The sequence below is a fragment of the Pseudogymnoascus destructans genome, assembly GCF_001641265.1.
Source record: "Pseudogymnoascus destructans isolate 20631-21 unplaced genomic scaffold scaffold_24, whole genome shotgun sequence".
In the NCBI taxonomy this organism is placed as follows: domain Eukaryota; kingdom Fungi; phylum Ascomycota; class Leotiomycetes; order Thelebolales; family Thelebolaceae; genus Pseudogymnoascus; species Pseudogymnoascus destructans.
Window position 1 is genome coordinate 376456 of NW_020167543.1, and position 21232 is coordinate 397687.

General features: G+C 46.1%; 4 protein-coding genes across 4 annotated transcripts; 2 read left to right on the top strand and 2 right to left on the bottom strand.

The window, feature by feature from the left end:
• Positions 1 to 1178: 1178 nt before the first annotated feature.
• VC83_08350 (uncharacterized protein) lies at positions 1179 to 1957 on the bottom strand (the record flags this gene model as incomplete). Its single annotated transcript, XM_024471904.1, has 2 exons — positions 1179 to 1481; positions 1529 to 1957. The coding sequence occupies 2 exons, from the start codon at positions 1955 to 1957 to the stop codon at positions 1179 to 1181; spliced, it is 732 nt and encodes a 243-aa protein (XP_024320743.1).
• A 4151-nt stretch (positions 1958 to 6108) lies between these two features.
• Positions 6109 to 8803, top strand: VC83_08351 (uncharacterized protein). Its single transcript, XM_024471905.1, has 5 exons — positions 6109 to 6810; positions 6870 to 6993; positions 7043 to 7159; positions 7209 to 7277; positions 7325 to 8803. The coding sequence occupies exons 1-5, from the start codon at positions 6307 to 6309 to the stop codon at positions 8356 to 8358; spliced, it is 1848 nt and encodes a 615-aa protein (XP_024320742.1). The 5' UTR covers positions 6109 to 6306; the 3' UTR covers positions 8359 to 8803.
• A 914-nt stretch (positions 8804 to 9717) lies between these two features.
• Positions 9718 to 12277, top strand: VC83_08352 (uncharacterized protein). The gene is made up of 5 exons (XM_024471906.1): positions 9718 to 10399; positions 10452 to 10828; positions 10883 to 11288; positions 11346 to 11550; positions 11598 to 12277. Exons 1-5 carry the CDS (start codon positions 10171 to 10173, stop codon positions 11944 to 11946), a joined length of 1566 nt encoding a protein of 521 aa, XP_024320745.1. The 5' UTR covers positions 9718 to 10170; the 3' UTR covers positions 11947 to 12277.
• VC83_08353 (uncharacterized protein) lies at positions 12226 to 13039 on the bottom strand (the record flags this gene model as incomplete). The annotated part of the gene is made up of 2 exons (XM_024471907.1): positions 12226 to 12623; positions 12790 to 13039. The coding sequence occupies 2 exons, from the start codon at positions 13037 to 13039 to the stop codon at positions 12226 to 12228; spliced, it is 648 nt and encodes a 215-aa protein (XP_024320744.1).
• Between the last annotated feature and the right edge of the window lie 8193 nt (positions 13040 to 21232).

Here is a 21232-nt window from a genome sequence, read left to right on the forward strand (position 1 = left end):
GATTTGCCATGACGACCCACTAGCCGGGCATTTTGGATATAAGAAAACCCAAGAGTTGATCCAACGCAAATACTACTGGCCTGGCCTCAGCGAGGAAACCAGGGAGTACGTACGGGGCTGCGATAGATGCCAGCGCATCAAGCCCGTGCAGCATAGGCCATATGGTGAAATGCAGGCCTTAAGAATGCCCTCGAAACCATTTGAATCCATAAGTATGGACTTTATCACGGATCTGCCCCCAAGCGTAGGGGCGGATCAAGGCAAGGCTTCAGACTCCATCCTTGTGATTGTTGATCGTTATACTAAGGTGTCCAAATATATACCCTGTAGGAAAACCATCACGGCCCCAGAGCTGTCGCGCCTCTTCCTTGCGTTCTGGGTAAAGGACTTTGGAATCCCAGCCGAAATAATCACGGATCGAGGGAGTGTGTTCACCTGTCACTTCTGGTCAGCGTTCTGTTTTCACCTCAAAGTAAGGCGTAACCTATCGACCGCTTTCCACCCTCAATCCGACGGCCAGACCGAGAGGCAGAATCAGAATATCGAAGCCTACTTGCGGATTCACTGTAATCAACACCAAGACAACTGGGTGGAACTCCTCCACTTCGCGGAATTGACCTACAATAACGCCTTCCACGATTCCATCCAGATGTCGCCAAACCAGGCCCGATACGGCATCAATATAGACCTAAGACAAGGGATCGAGGACGACCCCACCAGAAGGGAAGTGCCAGTCGCGAAAGATCGCATCAACCTGATCCTAGAATTGCGACAGGAGCTCGAAGAGGTGTGGAAACAGACGAAGGAAGCCCAAATACGAGGCTACAACAAGCTGCACAAGCCAATGCAGTACGTGGTAGGAGAGAAAGTATGGCTTTCGGCCAAGAATATCAGAACCACCCAGCCAAGTAGGAAGCTTGGGCACCGCTGGCTTGGCCCGTATGAGATCACCCAGCGCATCGGTAAGCAGGCTTACCAGTTGAAGCTACCGCCAAGGTATAAGGCGATCCACAACGTGTTCCACGTGTCCTTACTAGAAAGGTATTGGAAAAACACAGAGGAACCCAACCCTCCACCTAGCCAAGAAATTGTGGACGGTGAGGAAGAATACCAAGTAGAAGCGGTCCTAGACCACAGGATAATCAAACGAGGCAGGGGCCAGAGAGAGGAGTACCTTATTAGATGGGCTGGTTATACAGCCGCAGACGACCAATGGGTGCCAAAACATGATGTAGGGCTATCGTTAATCGAGGCATATCACAGGAAGCAAGCACAAGGAAGCAAGGATGGGACAACGTAATGGTATTGGCCTTGGTGGCATTGCTGTATACGCGCTGGGCAGCGTGAAGGGCGCTGATGGCCTGGACAGTAGCCTCAGAATCAGCAGCAAGGCCAGCATCTTCGTCGTCGGCCCAACAGTTCAGGAGAGCGTCGGCCGCAAGCTGGAGGGCCTCCAACTCGGCGCCAAGCTGGGCAGCAGCCTACCCAACCATTAGTACAAACAAACAATGAGGAGGGAGTCCCTTACTGGAACGCACGCGTGGTTGCCCCGAAGGCAGTCTGCACACTTGGCCATGCCGGAAGGGACCCAGCACATCTGGCCTGGGAAGTTGTAATACGTGTGCGCACACTTCATGCAGCACGGGCAGGAGCCAGCGCGAAGGCGTCCTGCAGAATCAGGAACCTCACAGCGGGCAGCGACCTTCCACCCAAGCACAGTGCGCTCATCCTTTGGAGCCTCAGACTCAGGAACGACGGAGCCTTCGAGATCCTCAGCTTCGTCCTCAACTTCAGGCGAACGATACGGACGGATAGTGCGAGAACGTGATGTGGAGGAGGTGACAACAGATGGAACAGGCGTGGCGGGCGCCTGCGACTCGGGAGAGCTGGACATCTGGGCCACTGGTCGCTTGCGAGGTGTAGTAACTGGAGCCTTCCCCTTCGGCTTGGGAGCCATGATGAGGGTTGGATGATGTCAGATCTATCCGTAACGATAAGCTCCTGCAATCCAGGTGGAAAGGAAGTGATTACCTTAAAGAAACAAGCAACTGTGTAGGCCCCAAAGGTTGGGACTAAGATCGAGGGCGAAAGGCGAAGTAAGGTGATGTTGAGGATGAAGGTGGCAGGAAGTTCGATAGGAAGTTTGGAAGGAAGTAGGAGTTTGGCGTGAGACCCATAACAAAGGGGGTGGCCGCGGCAACCCACAACCAAGGGGGGTCACGGGACCAGCACACCAAGCACACACCCAAACATGTCCACCACCCGGGTCAAAACAAAAAGTCTAAACAAGCCAGGAGGGCAAGTAAGCCCTAGCTGCGAAACCTTGGAATTGAGGGCAATCCCTCTAAGAGGGGAGGTAATTGTAAGGAAGGCCATCACGTGCCACCACGTGAGGTCCCTTTTATAAGCGGCCCATAGGGCTCGGTAAAATAGGGCACAAGGTGCATAGATAAAAGGGGTTGGAGGCCTCAGAAGAAGGCCTCCAGTCAATAGTCGATGTATCTACGTAGACCTATTGTGCTTACAGAATACGATACCTTCCTGCCTCCTGACCTGGTTCCCTGGACTCCCGTGAGACCTTAGGCTTACGCTTTACAGACTCGCACTCTCATATGCTATTACTGTGAGCTGGGTGCCCTGTGTCCTTACAGGTTTTTGGGATTCAAGATATGATTTGAGTAAAACACCTTAGTTGTTTAGAAGTTCTAATAAACCAAATTGGAAGTTTATCACCCCCATCTTTATTATAGCAGAGGTTAACGTGGTTTATCACCAAGTCAATCATATCACCAAGTCAATCACTTCTCTACTACCCAACAACGTTGAAATACAATTAAACCACCATAACATATAATATTTATTAAAACTACTTAGAATCTGATGAACTAGACATATTTACACCTTTGGGACAAGTTGGTGCATAATGGCCAGTCTTTTCGTAAGTGCCATAGTGTTGTGTAGTCAAATGCCCCTTATTTTAACCGACCCTTCTAGAGCGCTTGTTACATTAAATCTGCTCCTCTACCTCCTTCTAAGCTAAAATATCATGCACATCCTCTATAGTAAGGGCGCCTCCTTAATGCACCTGAGACTTTTTAGCCCTATGGCATTTGCTAAGGGCTTCATTTGCCTTTATTACCATACAAAATTCGCATGATTGTAGGAAGGGGTCTAGTATTAGGAGGTTTCTGCTACAGCTGAGTCTGCTATAGGCAGTAATTAATCGTTAGGACTGCCTGTTTGCTTCGCTCATAGTCAGAGTAAGCGAGTGTCCCCTAGTAAGCAAGTGTCCCCTCTCAGGGCAAAATAAGTAGGTATCTTCACATAGAAAATTATATAGAAAGGTACTTCTTCTCATTTGTTCTACAACGTGAAAACTACACTCTCCTCATCACTTTCATCAGAACCATCATCTCCTACCATATCTACTACCTCTATTTGCCCAACTACCCCTTCTGCTTCTACCGTTGCTTGTGCCTTTGGGAGTCAAGAGCTCAATTGGTATAAACTCTTTTACTCTAAGAAGCTGTGCAACCTCCTTCTTTTGCTCTCGCTCTCTCTTCTGTCCTTTAATCCCAGCTTGATGTAAAGTCTTCTTTGCTTATGATGCTTCTTCTGCTTTGCTATTTTAGCAACTTGCTCCTCTTGCTTGTTAACCTCCTTTTGTGCCTTTTGATGAATCCTAGCATATGCATGAGCTGTAGTTAAAGCACCCCTAAATTGAAGTTTACGACCTTGAACTTGTCCTTATAGCATAGAATAATCAAATTCTCATATTTGAGCATCTGCTAATACTCCCTCTATCTCTTGCAATGAAGTATGAAATTGCTGTTTTAACGGGCTACAATGGAGTAAACATACCTTTTCATACTTGAAGTTGAAGAATCCATTGTGAAATTGATAGGAGCTTGTTCGATCTACTATAATGAATTGTGCTTTTCCGAGTAATTGATCGTCGTAAGGTATTAGGATGCACTTTGAAGATCATAGCTGTAACTGAAGTTGTTTCATTTGGGTTTTGAAGGAGTCATTCTTTTGCCTCACGTAGAGCAGCTTTCTAATTAGACATTATTCGTAGTGGAGTGGTGGGTGGTAGGTGGTTGGTGGTTGGTATGTGGTGAATTTTGAGAGGGGAGGCTCGCTTCCTCCGACTGTGAGCGAAGCGAACAGGCGGTCCCGACGATTGCTGTATGTCGTATAGCAACGGAACGAAATGACGCTCAGTAGACGACCTTAGACGTAGGCTCACTCTAATGCTGTACAGTCATCGATCTCAGTATAATTCCTAGCCTCTAATAATTGCCAGTTTTCTTTAGTGTCGGCTCCCCATTCGTGCTTCACCGTTCAAGGCATCTCGGCAACGTCACCTCCAAATCCGTCTTCCGCACAGGCTTCGACATATAATTAACGGCGTTGCCGAAGGTGAATGCTAGAGACGGCAGAGGAGGGCTGGCGGGATGGATTGCGATGGTGGTTAGAGAGGATGTTGCTGGTCTGGTCGGCACACAAGCGAGTGACGCGTGGCTCCCGTACTGGTCTTCTGGTTACCGTATAAGCGCACTCCACCGACCGATACCGCATGCAGGTAGTCGGTCGGGCTGAATGCAAGGGTTAGGTAATCACCGATCACCCCACTTTTTACACTAAGCGTGCCTTGGCAATTCACCTTCGCCACAATCCTTTAAATGAGCTGGTCGATAAGCTCTTATGGGTGTGGGTGGTATGCCGTTTAAGCGAGCCTTGGCAATTCATCTTGAGTTTATCCTAGCGTTCCCCCTGACCTGTAACTTATCCTCGCACGCATGTCGCCGAACCAGCGTCGGAACACCTAATATTCCTCCCAGTTACCCCTGTTTCTACCCTTATAAACACAGCTAGTGTTTGTTAAACCCCTGATTTGGACGAGTCAGGGTGACGTGCAAGTCAGGAGTTTTCAATACCCCAACGCAACTGTCTCCTTCTGGTCTGGCGTGCTGCCATCATGTAAAAACTTCCGGCCAATGGCAATCACCACGGCCCCCCACACGCTGATGTTGAACTTTAGCCCTATCCACTCGACAGACCCACGTTGGATAACCTCCCCGACGTTCATGCTTGCCGGGGTCGTCTCAACCTCCCGTCCTCGCCTGACGCTTGGCTCTTGTGGTCGGAACCACTCCCGGGCTGGCCTCTGGGCTTCTTGTCGTCCATGCTATCCTCGTCTTCTATTAGGCCCGTCCCCCATACAAACGTTTTTAAAATCAATGGAATTGGTTGTCCATTATCTCGATACACTCCCAAAATGGCCGAATCAACCACAAATAATACACCAACCATTCCCTAAACCGAGGCCGTCCAGAACGCTGAAAACTGCGCCCTAGTATACTCTGTTAAATAGAAGCCTAGCTCATTCGGGACAAATTTCGTTGTCTCATCTTATGGATGACGGGCGTCGTCCCGACTCTGTTTTATTCACAGGGGATATAAGGACTGTAGTAGCGCATGCCGGAAGACAGACCATAGGCGGAAGGTGTAATACTGTGGCTGCCTTCTCGCGTAGAACATAGCCTATAAGCTTCCAGTGCCTGACCAGGTGCCCAGGGGACGACTTACGTTTTGAGTTTGTATGGAAAAAGCACAGACCCGTACGGGAACTTACGGCGCCATACCCTACATACTGGGTACTCTCATAGTATACAGCAGATCGGTTAGAAATCGACCCATCCACAAAACTCCCGAGTGCTGCAGTAGTGGCCATCAAAGGATTGCTGCCCATGCTGATCAACCTTGTTCTAACACCCTGCTGGATCGCAGTGGGTCTTAAACAGTGGGAGTCCCTGATTGCGTGCCGTAGTAGTGACCATCAAAGAATTTCTGCCCGTGCTGATCAACCTTGTTTAACACCCTGCTGGATCTTAGTGGGCCTTAGACTCTGGGAATTGGCTTGGGCTGCCACTGCTTCTATCAAAATGTTGGATCAGGAGCAGTATAAATGACTGATAATGATACGATCGACGACAAACCCACAACAAGGGCCACAGAAAAGGGCCAGAAAGTGCTGGAAGTATCCAAACCATCCACGTTATTCGTTATAAGGTTCTCATTTGTGAAACATTTTTTCTTTCTAGCTGCCTTGTTTTATCATTCGTATCTAAAGACAGAACCATCATATGGTGGGAAAATAAATAGGTAGACATATATAGAGGTACTGCATCGGAATGTTCTAAATATTTTAGAATACTATTTATGAAATAACTCTACTATATCTGGTGGTCGTTGTCAATACCGCGGGCATAATACGCAGGCCATACGCCGGAAATTACCACTATGCCGGCCGATACAGGAGACAAAAGATCTGTATCTCAGCACCCCATCGCAGCAGAACCTCCATCACCTGTATCTTCCATACGCCTTCACTGCAACCTGTCGACAGATACCTCTCGGAGCACAAGCAGTAACAACCTATCACACTGCTCAACGCTTAGTAACAACTTTAATGCTCAAACCATCGAATCCTTTCCTGACATTTCCAACCTGCAAAGCTCAAAGGGGACTTGCATCAATCTCATACCTCGATGCCTGAATGGGAATGAGACTCCTCTATATCTTGACTCAGGGGTAACAACTCCGGTATGCAATCCGATATGTAGTGGCAAGAATAGCATCGGAAGCCTAGGACAGCAAATACAGGAGGAACTACACGCCGAACCACCATACCATGTCTTCTCACACAAGAAGAAGAAGATGCTTATGTATCTTGCCGCCAGTGCTGGCATGTTTTCATCGCTTTCTGCCAACATATACTTCCCTGCCCTGGGTCAGATATCAAGAGTATGTCCAAACCTATGCCAATACTCTTTAATGCACAAGTGCTGACATACACTGGATAGGATATTAAAGTCGGTCTGCCATTACTAAGTCTTACCATTACTGTGTATATGGTTGCGCAAGCCTTTGCACCATCCTTTTGGGGACCGCTATCAGATACCCGAGGAAGGCGAATTACATTTATTGGTGAGTAGGATACCGGCAAGCCATAAGGGGCTTTATTAATTTAAACCAGGCACATTTGGTGTATATATTTTCGCCAACCTAGGCCTTGCTCTCAGTACTGGCTTTGTGCCCCTCATGGTGCTTCGTGCTATGCAAGCAACTGGCAGTTCTGCCACTATATCAATTGGTAGCAGGGTTATCCTCTCCTGTTTCGTGATATGTACTGACATCGATAGGCCAGGGACTAATTGCCGACATTGCCACCCCCAAGGAACGCGGATCATTTACAGGAACCAACCAAGGGAGTGAGTAACCCTTTATGATCTAGCCTAATCTGTGCTAACTAAAACAGTCCGTATGTTTGGGCAGGCAATCGGTCCAGTATTGGGAGGTATTATTGCGCAGTACCTTGGGTACCACGCCATCTTCTGGGTCCTCTTCGGAGGGGGGCTCTTCGCAGTTAGTATTCTCGCTGTCTTCTTGCCCGAGACCCTCCGGTCCATCGCCGGCAATGGCACCTCTTGCTTAAAGGGCATCCATCGACCTATATACTATACGTTCACACAGTCGGAGGAGCATCTCATTGAGCGAGAACTTCCCCCGAAGAAGAAATTGACGCTGTCGATGACCTTCGGGCCCTTCAAGCTCCTCCTCGAAAAGGACATGTTGAGCGTTATTGTATTTGGCGCCATGGTCTATACGGTGTGGAGCATGGTAACCTCAAGCACCACCGCGCTCTTCCAAGACCGCTTCAACCTCTCAGACTTGCAGGTTGGCCTAGTCTTCCTCCCCAACGGAATCGCATCCATACTGGGATCCTATCTTACTGGAAAACTTTCTAAGCACGATTGGGCTGTGATGGAAGCGCAATACCGAGAGACCAAGAACATCCCTGATGATCAGCCCCTCAATAAGAAGGAGCTCGTCGACTTTCCTTTCGCCCAAGCACGCATGCGTTCTATTTGGTGGATGATATTAATATTCATTGTTTCCACCGCGCTTTACGGCTTCTCGCTCAACTTAAACCTCATGGCGGTCTCCCTCATACTTCAGTTCATGATCTCGTACACCGCGAACTCCATCTTTGCCCTAAACTCTACACTTGTTGTTGACCTTTTTCCCCACGTCTCAGCTAGCGCCACCGCAGTCAATAACCTCGTGCGCTGTCTCATGGGCGCAGGCGGCGTTGCCGTCGTGCAACTCATGATAGACGCAATCGCCTCTGGTCCGACTTTTGCCATCTGGTCTGGCGTTACTGCTGCGCTAACGCCCCTTCTTGTCCTCCAGTGGCGGAATGGCCAGCGGTGGCAAATAGAGCGCAAAGACCGCGTTGCTGCTCACAAGGCACTCAAGAGAACAGCGGATGTGGAGAAGACTGTGATTTAGGAGATTGAGGAGCCCAGTTCATATAAAAATATATGTCTCCATTCGTTTGGTGCATATTTGCATAGACATTCGATATTTTCTTGCGTTATCTCATATCTCGGTTTGCATGGCGGGCTAGACCTACAACGTTTTAGATTCGGTTTTGGAAAGAAAAGTTTGGTTTACATTAACAGAGATATCCTGTTACTTATGACTTTACGTTGATGATTAAGGATATAGCCAGGAACAATCCTAGTGTTATTATACCTTTGACTCCCTCGCGTCGTCTAGAGCCAACCATACCTATCTTAAAATGATTGTACCTGCTGCACGTGCACGAGCAAGACCCTGATATTTGTTCCGTAGCGCAGTGCCCATGGCAACATCCCATAGCCCTATGAAGCCGAGGCAAGCTAATCGCTGGCAAATGAGAACTCCGTAACCATGTTGGAATGGCTAGAGACCGATTCGTTGTTTTAGTATTCAAGTGCACGAGAAAGAGGGCACAGCCGAATGCAGGGAGATTCTCGTCCAAGAAGAATGAGAGGCACATTATTTCGCTTATTCAGCTTCGTAATTCATACTGTAGATAGGATGGCTAGGGAAGAGGGGTAGGCAGAGACTTGGGTTATTAGGTACTATAAGGGCAGGGGCAATAGGGGCGCTTAGAGTGAGCATTCGCCATAGTAACACTGTACAGCATAAGGGGCGTGTTAGAACTACGTTCCTAGAAGTCACAGTGTAGTCTGTATACCGCTAGGCGGTATATATATGGCTTTGCACCCGTAGTTTACTCAATTAAGTCGTCAAACTCCAAATTTGTGCTCAACACACGGGACTAGAACAGTTTTCACAGGACTACTTGAACATTTTTCACATGGTTTAGATAGATTGGCAATTACTATAATTATTACTATATGTCTGTATTACGCCACGACTCTAGAATTTCTTGACCAGACCGTGACTTGTTACGGACTTGACTTAATTCGGTTGTCTCCGTTGTCCCCTGAGAAAGGGCTTATCAGGTTTTGTTTACGGCTGCGAAGGGGAGGGATGGGATCCCGATGTGGGTTTCCGAGAGGAAGGGGTGAGTGCTGAGGGTCATCTCATGAGCTGATTTGTCTGTTATTGCTCGATTCCGCGTTAGTGAACAGTCAAGACATGTTCTTAAGAATGTTATGGAACACTAGGCAGGAGGAAGCATGGAAAAGCGGGGTATAAAACGCCCGCTTCGTGCTTCCACAGTGATATCTGCCGAGAGGGGACGTGCGGGATGTAGCTGTGCCAAACCTGATCTCCATATTAGGAGTCATAAGCCATGTAATCTCGGCCGGCTTGGCGTCTGATCAGAGGATACGACGCTTACCCCCACCTGCCTCTCTCGACAAATGTGGCCGAATTTAAAAACGATATCTTATCAGATCCCTAGTGAGCACGTTGTGGCTACCAAGGAGCTAAGGGTACGGCAAATCTTATCAGATGCTTAGATAATGATCATTATTGGTTGCCAAGCACCTAAAAGCGGGGTTAATCTTACCAGATGAATTTTATGGGTTTTAACGGTGTCGGCATTTCTCACTTCCCACATTCATGACATAAATCAATGGGGGGATCCATTTCGAAGGTAGATAAAACATAGATTTGACATAATTGCCGAAGAATAGACCAGAAAATTTAGATCCAAACGTTCCGATATCGTCCGTCTTTCCTAGGGAGTATGTATTTAGATCTGATTAGATCTTCTCGTATTGATCTTCATTACCTACCCCTCCATCTCTGCTTCACCTAACCCTCCATTCCCGCTCCATTGGGTATCTATTCGGCCTTAACATCATGGTGAAGCTAATACCCGCGGATGCGGCCACGGTAGATCAAACACCCGGAACTCCGGACACGAAGGAAGTTGTCTCACTCACTGATGTGGAGAGTCCACGCCCAGCGTCTACCCGTGATCAAGTGCCATTCAGTTTTAAGATTATATCAGTTGCTCTCGTGGCTGGAATTGGATTTGGATCAAGCTGGAGCAGTGGGGTGACAGGAGCCATAAAGTCAACATTAAAAAATACGTACAACACCCCGCAAAACAAATGGCCGCCTTAACTGACTTTTCCCACAGGAACTCAAAATCAACAACACTCAATTCGCACTTCTGGAATCGAGTGAGGATTTCATAAAAGTACTTCTCATTCTCGTATCCGGAATGATTACTGATAGGATTGGTGGCGCAAGCGCAATCCTATACGGCAACGTTATCTACACTATCGGATCGATATTTGTTGCGGCAGCAACTACTGTCCGGAACTATAGGCTCATGATATTTGGAAGAGTGGTTCTTGCATTTGGTGATGTGGCCACCCAGACTGCACAGTACAAGATCTTTTCCAGCTGGTTCCCTCCGAACAATGGATTTGCTAGTACGCTCGGATTTGAATTGGCTATTGGGAAGATTGGCGGGTTTGTTGGGAAGTCAACTGCGAACATCATCTCAGAGGTATATACACTAAGCATGCCAAGCAAATCATTCGATTTTACTAATTCAAACCAGAATCTTGGTGATTTCTCATGGGTTTTTTGGATTTCTTTATTCATGAACATCTTTACGAATCTTATAACCTTGGCATTCTTCTTCTTCACGAAATACGCCAACAAACGCTTCACTAATATCAGAGACCCATCCACCGGCGAAGAACTGACAGAGAAGAACAAGAAGTTTGAAGTCAAGAAAGTACTAGAGCTGCCATGGGTTTACTGGTCTGTTCTCGCATTCTCGCTGTTGGAGACGAGTACAGCGCTTGTTTTCACGCAGAATGCCACTGAGCTCGCAGAACATCGGTTCAATACCGACAGCATTACTGCAGGATGGTACACCTCCGTCTTACAATATGCGGGGTTCTTCGTCGTGCCTCTAATCGGGATATTTATTGATCTTTTTGGAAACCGAATCTCGCTCAGTAAGTTTTATTGACGATAGTTCGTTAAGTGGCAATTTGCTGACCCTCATTTCTCAGTGGCGTTCTGTGGGATCGGAGTCTTCATTTCTATGGCTCTGGTAAATTGGGCAAACTCCACAAAGGGGACAGCAGCAGCCTTCGGAATCTACGCATTTGCTTATTCGTTCGGCCCTACTGTGATCATCGACAGCATCCGAACCTCAATGTGGCACCAGGAGGTGTTTGGATCAGCGTACTCCATGAAAATAATGATGAATAATTCGTAAGTCTCCCCTCTCTTTCCCTCAAGTCATGCTAACGAAACAACAGGATGAACATCATCATCAACCTTATCACCGGCCGTATCCAAGACGCAGATAACGACAGTTACGACCGAGTCGTCATCGTCTATGTGGCTCTTGCGGCGGGTTCGGTAGTTGTCTCGATCGGCTTGATTGTTCTGTCTTCGATATCTATTGATCTAAGACGTCTGCAATGGACCCGGAAGCAGAGACTGAGGAACGGACATTTGATTGTTGAAAGAAAGGAGAGGTTTCTCGGGGAAAATGGGGCGAAGAACAGGAAAATCAGTTTGTGTTGTTTTGGAGCGCTGTGCGCTCTGTCGGTTGGGAGTTGGGTTGCTTATATTTGGGGCGCGGCGACTGGTAATAATTATTAATGACAGGAATAAGAATAGGGGGCGTAGTAGCCGGGTACTGGATGCTCACCATCTTATTTGTTTAGTAAACAAATCGAAAATCTAACCTTTTGTTTCCTTCATCCTTCGTCGTGAGCACATACGCTTCTTTTCTTCGTCCGTCCACGAATTCCAGATATCATCCCTTCTCTTATTCACCCACTTATAGTAAACGCTCACCCCAATGTAGATCACAATATTAGCACTACTCAGCGCCACCAGAGCTCTATTACCCCTTCGGTATCTCGGCTTATCATCCTCTCAATACATATTTGTGCCTATAATGCCTTGCGCTTGGACAAACATATTATACATCGCGGCACTGACCGTTCTCGATCTAACGGTATTGGAATTCCGCGAGATCCAGCCGCCCTGGACAGCATGCATATTGGGATAGGAAAGGAGGAGATTCGTGATTGCCCATATAGTCCACTTACTCGCTGTGGTGCTGTCGATGATGTAGAGGCTGATGAGGAATGGCAGTGCCCATATCTGCCCAATCACACCTGTGAGAGAAAGCTTTCCGATGTAATCCAAGAGAAGGGTAATTCCGAGCATGGTGATGATGTGACCGACTTGGGAAGGGATGACAAGGATGGTTTGGAACATGTCAAAGCCGAGGCTGCGAAGGGATGGGGCGAGGTAGTTGTGTGGAGGATCTGAATGGTTGGGTTAGTTTGTATTATAGGGTTGTAGTACAGGTAAAATACTTACTCATTGGAAGCTGGAACGTCAATCCTACCAACTACATTGGCCAAAGGTGGTAGTCTGACAATGACTTATATAACAGCTTTGGAGTTATTGGCTGGCGGTTGTGCATAGAACCTTTGGAAGGGTCATCGCGTAGAGCTCGGATGACAATTATGGTTTCTTCTCCTGCTGTGAACCAACCTTTTTTGCCAAGCAACTTGGATGCTGTCTGTGTCGGTGGCATCAAGAAGAATGCGACAACGTCTAGAACACCTGTGAAGATGCCCTCGATGAGGAAGAGCCATCTCCATCCGTTTTTGCCGTTGACGCCACGCATATGCAGAATGCCGACAATGAAGGGCGCCAGGATATCAGCAACGGACATAAAATGCCACCAGATAAAGGCGGATGGGTAGCTCGCGACTGGTGTAGAAGTAAGATAGGCAGAGTATCATCTGGAGGACATAGCTGTTAGTCGGGGTCATATGAAATTTCATTGGCGAAAACAAACATCTGGAATGAAACCTCCTTGCAGGATAGCCAGCAGTGCTCTGTAAGTTAGAAAACTGGTTCGACCGGCACGACCATATTGAGCTACGGCTACGATACTCGAGAGAATCATCTGCATAGGAATCCAACGATCAGGGCCAATCCTTCAATCCATTAGCGCGGTCACCAAGCTGCTGATCGAAATGAAATATTGACCAGCCAACTGAGAAGGCAGTTCGGCGCAAAGGAAAGACAGTTTGAACGCTGTATTACCCAGATTGTAGTCTAAGGCACGTCAACCGCATAACTTTTGTCTGGCACAATGGGACGCCAGAGGGAGGTAGCCAACCATTTGTATTCATATGCAACTCCTTCAAGAAATTGTCGGTCAGAGCTTGTGAAAGATTCGCACGATCCAACTCCAGGGCCATGAACGCAACACAAGCAAAAATCAAAATTTTGATGTCGACTTCTCGAACCACAGCCTACGCACTTCAGCATGCTTACAACATAGGTAGACAGCTTTCCAAACCCATTCTTCTTTCCAAATCCATCTTGCACTTTCTCAAAACGATGTAAGTTCTCATAGTCATCTCTTGGCTGGTAGTATTTTTGCAACGGCCGGGTCGTCATAGACAGATGGCTGCGTTGCAATTGATTGGGGTCAGTGTTGCCAATAGTGTGTCTTGGCAATATATTGGAATGAAATTCCCATATTGTATTACAATCATATAACGCTAATAAAGCTTGGCAATATAATATATTGCAGTCATATATTGAAGAAAAACAATATAAATTAACGTACATGTATAGCGAAAGCGCCAAACAAGCGAAAGCGCCAAAATTATCTACCCTCATGACAAACATTGCGATAAATCTACCACAACATTAGAAATCAATTGAAACTACTCGGAGTCCTCTTCCTCAGAGGTGTCTATTACAATCTGACACGTGCGCGCATTGTGCCCAGTCTCACCACACTTGCCACAGTGACGGGCACGGGTTTCTTCCCTTGGCTTCCGACCACGGCTTGCCCTTATTTCCTGCTCTACCTGCTGCACAACATCCCTCTCATCCTGTAGCTCTTGCGCCCCTTGTTGACTAAGTGATCCTCCTTGCTGTAGTCGTGTTTTCCTAGCTCTCCGGCGCTTGCTTAGTACTTCATTTGCCTGTCGTAGGTTTTGGTTCTCTCCCTTTAGCAGTGCTAATTGATGCATTATTTGCGATGCACCCTTTGTAAACTGGTCAACAGCTGCATAGATTGAGGTTGGAGAGCTATTTTGATGGCGTGAAATCTGAGTTTTAATAAATGTAGACTGTGACATAGCTTCAATTGGGTTGTTTGGTGTCTGAGAAACCCAAGGTTGAGCAGTACCTGGGCGGGAGCTTGGAGGCGTTGGTGTCCTTAACTTAAGATCAAGTGTAGATATCACTCTCTCAGGGTCAAATGGAAGAAGCCCTGCCCCTCGGAACACGCCTCAAATGTTACTTTCCGTCATTGTAGTGTTAAATGCAGCATGGAAGGCAGGAAAGAAGTCATCCTTTGTAATATGAGAAATATGAGCCTGCATCATATCTTCAATTTGCCGACCATAGGCCTGCTTTAACGGGCCGAAACAGCCAACATCAAGTGGCTGGAGTAGATGAGAAGAGTGAGCAGGCATACAAAGCGTAATAATGTTGTGTTCCTTGCAGTACTCCTCAAACTCATCTGAGTGGTGGCTCTCATGACCATCAAGGACTAACAAGCGATAACCACCAACACTCCGGGCCTTTGTATGCTTCTCAAAGTGCTGAATCCAATCCATGCCTCTCTCGTTTGTAGTCCAGCCATTTTCAGTAACAGAAATCACCCAATCGCTTGAAAATCCACTATTCTCATACCAAGATGTAAGGTGGTTTTTGCCTGCAACAATGATAAATGGTGGTACTGCCCAACCTTGAGAACTAACGCCTTGGATTACTGTAACCCATTCCCGATTACCAGGCTGTACCTTCTTTGCTTTTGCCCGCCCGTCTGAGCTTGTTACAACCATAGCAGTTGAGATAACGCCCATCATAAACCCAGTCTCATCAAAGTTGTAGATATCTGCTTCATCGATACCATATTTCGCAATTGTGTTACGCACAAGCTCAAACCAGCCATTAATAACTTCTGGATCTTCGCACTTAGCCCTCTGGTAGTCGTATTTGCGCTGAAAGCGTGTCTGGAGCTCTACACGCCGCTTAACAAAGTTTGAAGCCCAACGCGACCCAACGCGTGACGCGTCGCGTGTTGCAAGTAGTCGACTTGCCATATCTTCAACAACAGACAGCCGAGGAGGAAACCCTTTGGCAGCTAGGTCGAGTATATACTGAACAAGGACGGACTCCTCTAGGTTAGTTAATTTCCGTGAGTTGGCTTGGATATCGCGTCGTGAAGGTACACCTTCTAGACGACGACCTAGCTTGCGGTGGTCCACAGAATAGATCCTAGCAGCAACTCGAAGGCGTAACTTTGGATCGCTTTGCATAGCCTGGATAGCTAGCACTAATTGGCTTTCATCGTTTTTATGGGGCATGTTTTGTTGTTGAGGAATTTAACATTTAGTTGGGGGGTTTGGTCACCGCATCATTTTGGCGCTTTCGCTTGTTTGGCGCTTTCGCTATACATGTACGTTATAGTACTATTGAATTATAGTACTAACATTTTAAAAAGCTTGCTATCATAGTATCGTTGTTTGTTGCATTGTCCATCATAAAATACCCAATCTTTGACAATATGCCATATTCTTCAAGCACTGTATAAATCAAACCAGCTTGATTATCACCAGTATGTTTCCCTTTCAGCTCTCGTAATGATAGTACTGACTGTTGAAGCCCTCCATTCTCTGTGATATAGTGTGCAATTAAGCCCATTAACGATTTTGTATTTGGAGATGTCCATAAGTCGACTGTGAAATGAATCTTTGATTGTGATGATTGTATTGCTTGTTGAATCTTAATCTTCTCTTGATCGTATTGTCCAGTCCCACATAGTACTATGGCTTCGAGGCAAACTCTCTTCAGCATTAACATTTAAGAAATGTATTAACTCTCGGAATTCAGGGCATTGGACAATCGAAAATGGTAATGAGCACCTAGCAATGACCCGGACAAGTAGTTGTTCAAATGTAGGAGTATCAAAGTCAGCATCTTGTTGCCGTTTATAAGGATTATGAAGTCCATTTTGCAGAGCATTAGAGATACTCATTTGCATGTTCTTGACTTGTGACTGTTTCTGAGTATCTGTCACCTGGTGTAAATCCATCAAGTGTTTCGCTGGTGCCGCAGTACCACCTGATTCTCTATACTGCTTTGTACAATATGAACATTGCCACATTAAGTGCCCATTTTGTTGGTATGTTGCTGAAGGATTCCTATCATGTTGCCAAATCCATGAAGTTCGTTTATGACGCCCTGATTTTGATGTAACTGACAGTACTATAGTACTATTAGAATCTAGTTGTGAGGAGAGTGACAATTCAGTATCGTCTTGAAAAACATCGCTATCAATGAGTGATAAGGCGCTCAACTCTGCATTTGTTAAAGGCATTGACGTTGAATTGTTCATAGTACTATTAAAGCAGAGTTTTCAAATACCCCTATATTATAGGTGACATACTTATCTTCGGACCTGCTTGAATCGTTCCCATTCTGCTATGCTAGCTAGACTTGGCCATTTTGGCAAGAAATGGGCGCGAAGGTGGTGGCGGGCGCAAAATGGTACATATAGGTACTTCTGCTTGCATATATATTTGTATGGCAATAGAAGTACCATGATCTATCTTTTTTCTGGCCACCACCACCTCTCCCCACCCGCCCAGTTCCAAAGCACTTACTGAAGTAGAAAAATTTATCAAAGGCCAGTATTCTACAGAGGGAACAAAGGGCTCTAGTCACATAGGGGGTTACAAAGGGAATGCCGTAGGGGGTATGGCCAGAAGGGGAGAATTATATACTATTTACTATTTACTAGTAATTTCCCTTGTCAGGTCATAGCTGAACTCTGTAAGGATGCCTCCACCCTCAGTGACGGAAGGGATCGGAGTCGGGCAGGTTACGGTCACGTGGGGAGAGTTAGGGCAGGTTCACCGAGTCGGACCCGTTTCGGGTACTTAAGGTGCAAGGACACAGGGCACTCAGCTCACAGTAATAGCATATGAGAGTGCGAGTCGGAGGCTAAACGGATGCTATCCTATAGGTCTACTACGAAGGATACAAAAAAGATGATGAGGAACCCCATTGGGTCAATCCCCTTTGTGTAATAATTAGTCATATAGGTCTTGGCAATATATTGCCATATATTGCCATATGATGTAATGGTGGGTGCACCAGATGTGAGAATCTAGCCACCCAAGGAAGGGGATGATATTTACTAAGACAACACACTGTCTTAGGAAACAGAGCCAAAGGGTTGTAGCTTAGACTATTCCACAACGCAGCAACCAAGTGTATGATGTAGTGAGTGGTTTAGACAAGTTGTACAAATGTTGAGTCTGAGAACTCAGGGATAAGTCAGAGGTTAGCACCTCATTGACTTTTCAGAAACAAGGAGTAACAAGATCAATGCTTGGAAGCTTGGAAAAGACGTGGAAGTATGTGATAGTCGATTTACTGTATTGCCTGCTTGCTCTTTCTTAAGGAAAAGGCAATCCTATTTATGCTAAAGGAGTGTAGTTCTCTCATTTTCCAAGACTTTCCATGACTAACCAGGCTTGGTAACTGTAGTCGACGTAAGAGAATCCCATAGAACCATCTCCTAGGTTTCTAGCCTATAGGAAGTGAAAGGAGGTTCAAGGTCAGAGTACCTGTAAGGATGCCAAAGCCCTCAGTGATGGAAAGCATCGGAGTCAGGCAGGTTATGGTCACGTGGGGAGAGTTAGGGCAGGTTAGCCGAGTCGGACCCGTTTCGGGTACTTAAGGGGATTGACCCAACGGGGTTCCTCATCATCTTTTTTGTATCCTTCGTAGTAGACCTATAGGATAGCATCCGTTTAGCCTCCGACTCGCACTCTCATATGCTATTACTGTGAGCTGGGTGCCCTGTGTCGTTACAGTACCCCTATAGACAAATTATGTCATAACTTAACCAATCTTGTGGGTAACTAAGGAGCGATGATGTGTAATGAATCATAGAGGGTTGTAGAAGCTTTTGGAGCTATCGTTCATGTTCCTAGGCCTCTAGTTGATAGAGATATATCATGTGTAGTATTAGCCCAGTAACTAAGAAGTGATGTCATGTAATGAATCATAGAGGGTTGTAGAGATATGCTATGTGGTCATATCGGCCCAGTAACTAAGGAGCAATGACGTGTAATGAATCATAGAGGGTTGTAGCAATCGTTGAGTAGTATTGCTCTTGTGACAAGCCAAAATATGTATAGTGACTTGTATGTTTGAGGAGGAGATTTCTAAGTTTGCTCTTGAGTTTGATAGCAAACTGAGTGCAACGAATGTCAGTATGACATATGATATTGCCGTATTGTATTACAGTCATATGGCATAAGGCCATATTGTATTGCCAAGGCCCATATTGCAATATATATTGCAATATACTGCCAAGACCAATATACTATTGGCAACACTGATTGGGGTCGAGCTTTGCCTTTTTTGACCACCAGTATTTCTGGGCCGCGACTGTTTTAGCAAGTGGAGAAGTCTAAATGGAGACGTTTGCCTTCTTATCAGTTGGCGTGCCGGAAGATGAGTCTGAGAGAGAACCATCTCCATTATCAGGTGAGGGTTTCACCATCTTCGACCAAACAATGATTGCCATCTCCAACTGCCCAATGTGTAAGAATGCCTCCTTACCTAGATACTCGAAGAACCTGCCTCAGAGCTGTTACGGTCACTACAAGCATGAGATCCGACTCGGTGTGGTTTCAAACCAGTAGAGCACATAGCGAGTTACACTATAGTGGGGGACGGTAAGTGTGTAGGGTTCAGGGTCGATGCAGACCTGTTGTAGTGGAAGGTTCAGGGCTAGGGTTGGGATAACCGAGTCGGGCCCATTTCGGGTACTTAAGGAAACAGACTCAACAGGGTTCCCCCTTCATCTTTTTTGTATCCTTCATAGTAGACCTATAGGATAGCATCCGTTTAGCCTCCGACTCACACTCTCATATGCTATTACTGTGAGCTGGGTGCCCTGTGTCCTTACACGATGTATGAGAGGAGATAGAGGTTAGTTCAAGATTTTCTTGTGATATCTTTGGATATAGAACCCGTTCCATGGTGGGGGGGCTACATATATCTCAACTTTACCATTATTTCCAAGACTTCTTAGTGTTGCAACAACGTAAATAATACAGTAAAAATATGATAAGTCGATATGCTTTTAGCCGATATTTACGTTATCTCAATATCTTTTTCTGTACGGAAGCTTTTTACATACAAAACACAATACATCCGATATCGTGAGATCCTCCTTGAATATCGACTTATGCTAATCTTTTGAATCTTATAGAATGCCTTCAAGAAAGCTCAATTCGATGACAATTGAACAGCGTCGTGCTCTTCGACAATGGACCGTCAACAAAACACCTCGACCTTCCCAAAAAGATTGTATCGCCTGGTTTTTTGAGAAGTACAACATTCGAATTAGTCAATCTACAGTCTCGGAATCCCTTAGCAGCTGATTTATCAACCTTGATGATCCGATTAATACACCAACAATAGGAAAGAGGAACGATACGAATATACGTCGACAGGAAGTGGCTTGGCCAGATATTGAGGCTATTCTTTTTGAGTGGCAAGAACGAATCGATTCAAAAGGAGGTTTTACAACTGCGGAGATCTTACAAGAGAAGGCAAAGCGAATTTGGTCACAACTACCACAATATCAAGGGAAGCCTTCGCCAGAGTTTAGCATTGCTTGGATACAGAAATTTTATCCGGAATAGAAAGAGGCAAGGAGAAGGGGCATCAGTCAGTGAGACAGCAGAGGACGAGATGAGGGCTATTCAGACAGTGGCTGGGGAGTATTTAGAGGACAACATTTATAACATGGACGAGACGGGTTTATACTGGAAGATGATGCCATCTCGTGGGCTTTCTACAATGGAGGCTCGAGTACGAAGGAAGATGGACAAGGCAAGGATGTCTGTTGTATTCTGTTGCAATGCTGCTGGTACTGATCGATGTCCTCCTTGGTTTATTGGCAAGGCGAAAACGCCTCGAGCTTTACGAAACATCGACGTCATAGCAATGGGAGGGGTTTGGAGGTGGAATAAGAAGGCTTGGATGAATCAGTTTATTATGGCAGAATGGTTAAGGGCTTTTTATGCTCGTATTGGTACAACACGGAGGTTCTTCTCACCATGGACAACTTTTCAGCACATATCAAGGCCCTCAAATCGACACCACCCCCTGCGAATATCTGAGTTATCTGGCTTCCTCCAAATGCAACAAGTCGATTTCTAGCCCTAGATCAAGGTATCATTGCCTCTGTCAAAGCTCATTACCATCGACAATGGCTCCTTTACATCCTTGATGCTTTTGAAAGGAATGAAGATCCTGTCCAAACGATGAATATACGACTTGCTATTCGATGGCTTCTTCGATCCTGGAATCACGACCTTACAAACTCGACAATCTATAACTGTTTTCGAAAGAGTACGATTGTTCAAAAGCCAGTTCAACTACCCTCACAACCTCTTCCTGATATTACCAATCTCTATCAACAAGTACAACAAGCTGAGAATGTACATGACACTATGGATCTTTCAAGCTTTTTAAATCCAGTCGATGAGGATATACAAGAGTTAGAGGGGTGGGAGGATTTTCAGGGGGGGGATGCTATTCTTGAGGATATCATGTCACAATACGTCCCAGATACCACTCAAGATGATGAGGAAGAGGATGAGCCTTCTTCACAGCCTGTGCCAACTACACAAGCTGCGATTAACGCCATTCAAGTTCTGATTGAGTTTACGGAATCTGGGAATAGTGACACCTCAGAAGCACCAACGTTCTTACGTTCTTTTGAACGTTTTGAGAGACAGTTAAGGCTCCTTGAAGCCAATTCACAAAGGCAGGGGACATTAGACTCATGGTTTATGTAAATAGC

Coding starts and splice junctions, on each gene's coding strand:
- VC83_08351 (XM_024471905.1), top strand. CDS start 6,307: ATGCCGGCCGATACAGGAGACAAAAGATCTGTATCTCAGCACCCCATC. Junction 6,811..6,869: donor CCCTGGGTCAGATATCAAGA/GTATGTCCAAAC, acceptor TACACTGGATAG/GATATTAAAGTCGGTCTGCC. Junction 6,994..7,042: donor AAGGCGAATTACATTTATTG/GTGAGTAGGATA, acceptor AATTTAAACCAG/GCACATTTGGTGTATATATT.
- VC83_08352 (XM_024471906.1), top strand. CDS start 10,171: ATGGTGAAGCTAATACCCGCGGATGCGGCCACGGTAGATCAAACACCC. Junction 10,829..10,882: donor CTGCGAACATCATCTCAGAG/GTATATACACTA, acceptor AATTCAAACCAG/AATCTTGGTGATTTCTCATG. Junction 11,289..11,345: donor TGGAAACCGAATCTCGCTCA/GTAAGTTTTATT, acceptor CTCATTTCTCAG/TGGCGTTCTGTGGGATCGGA.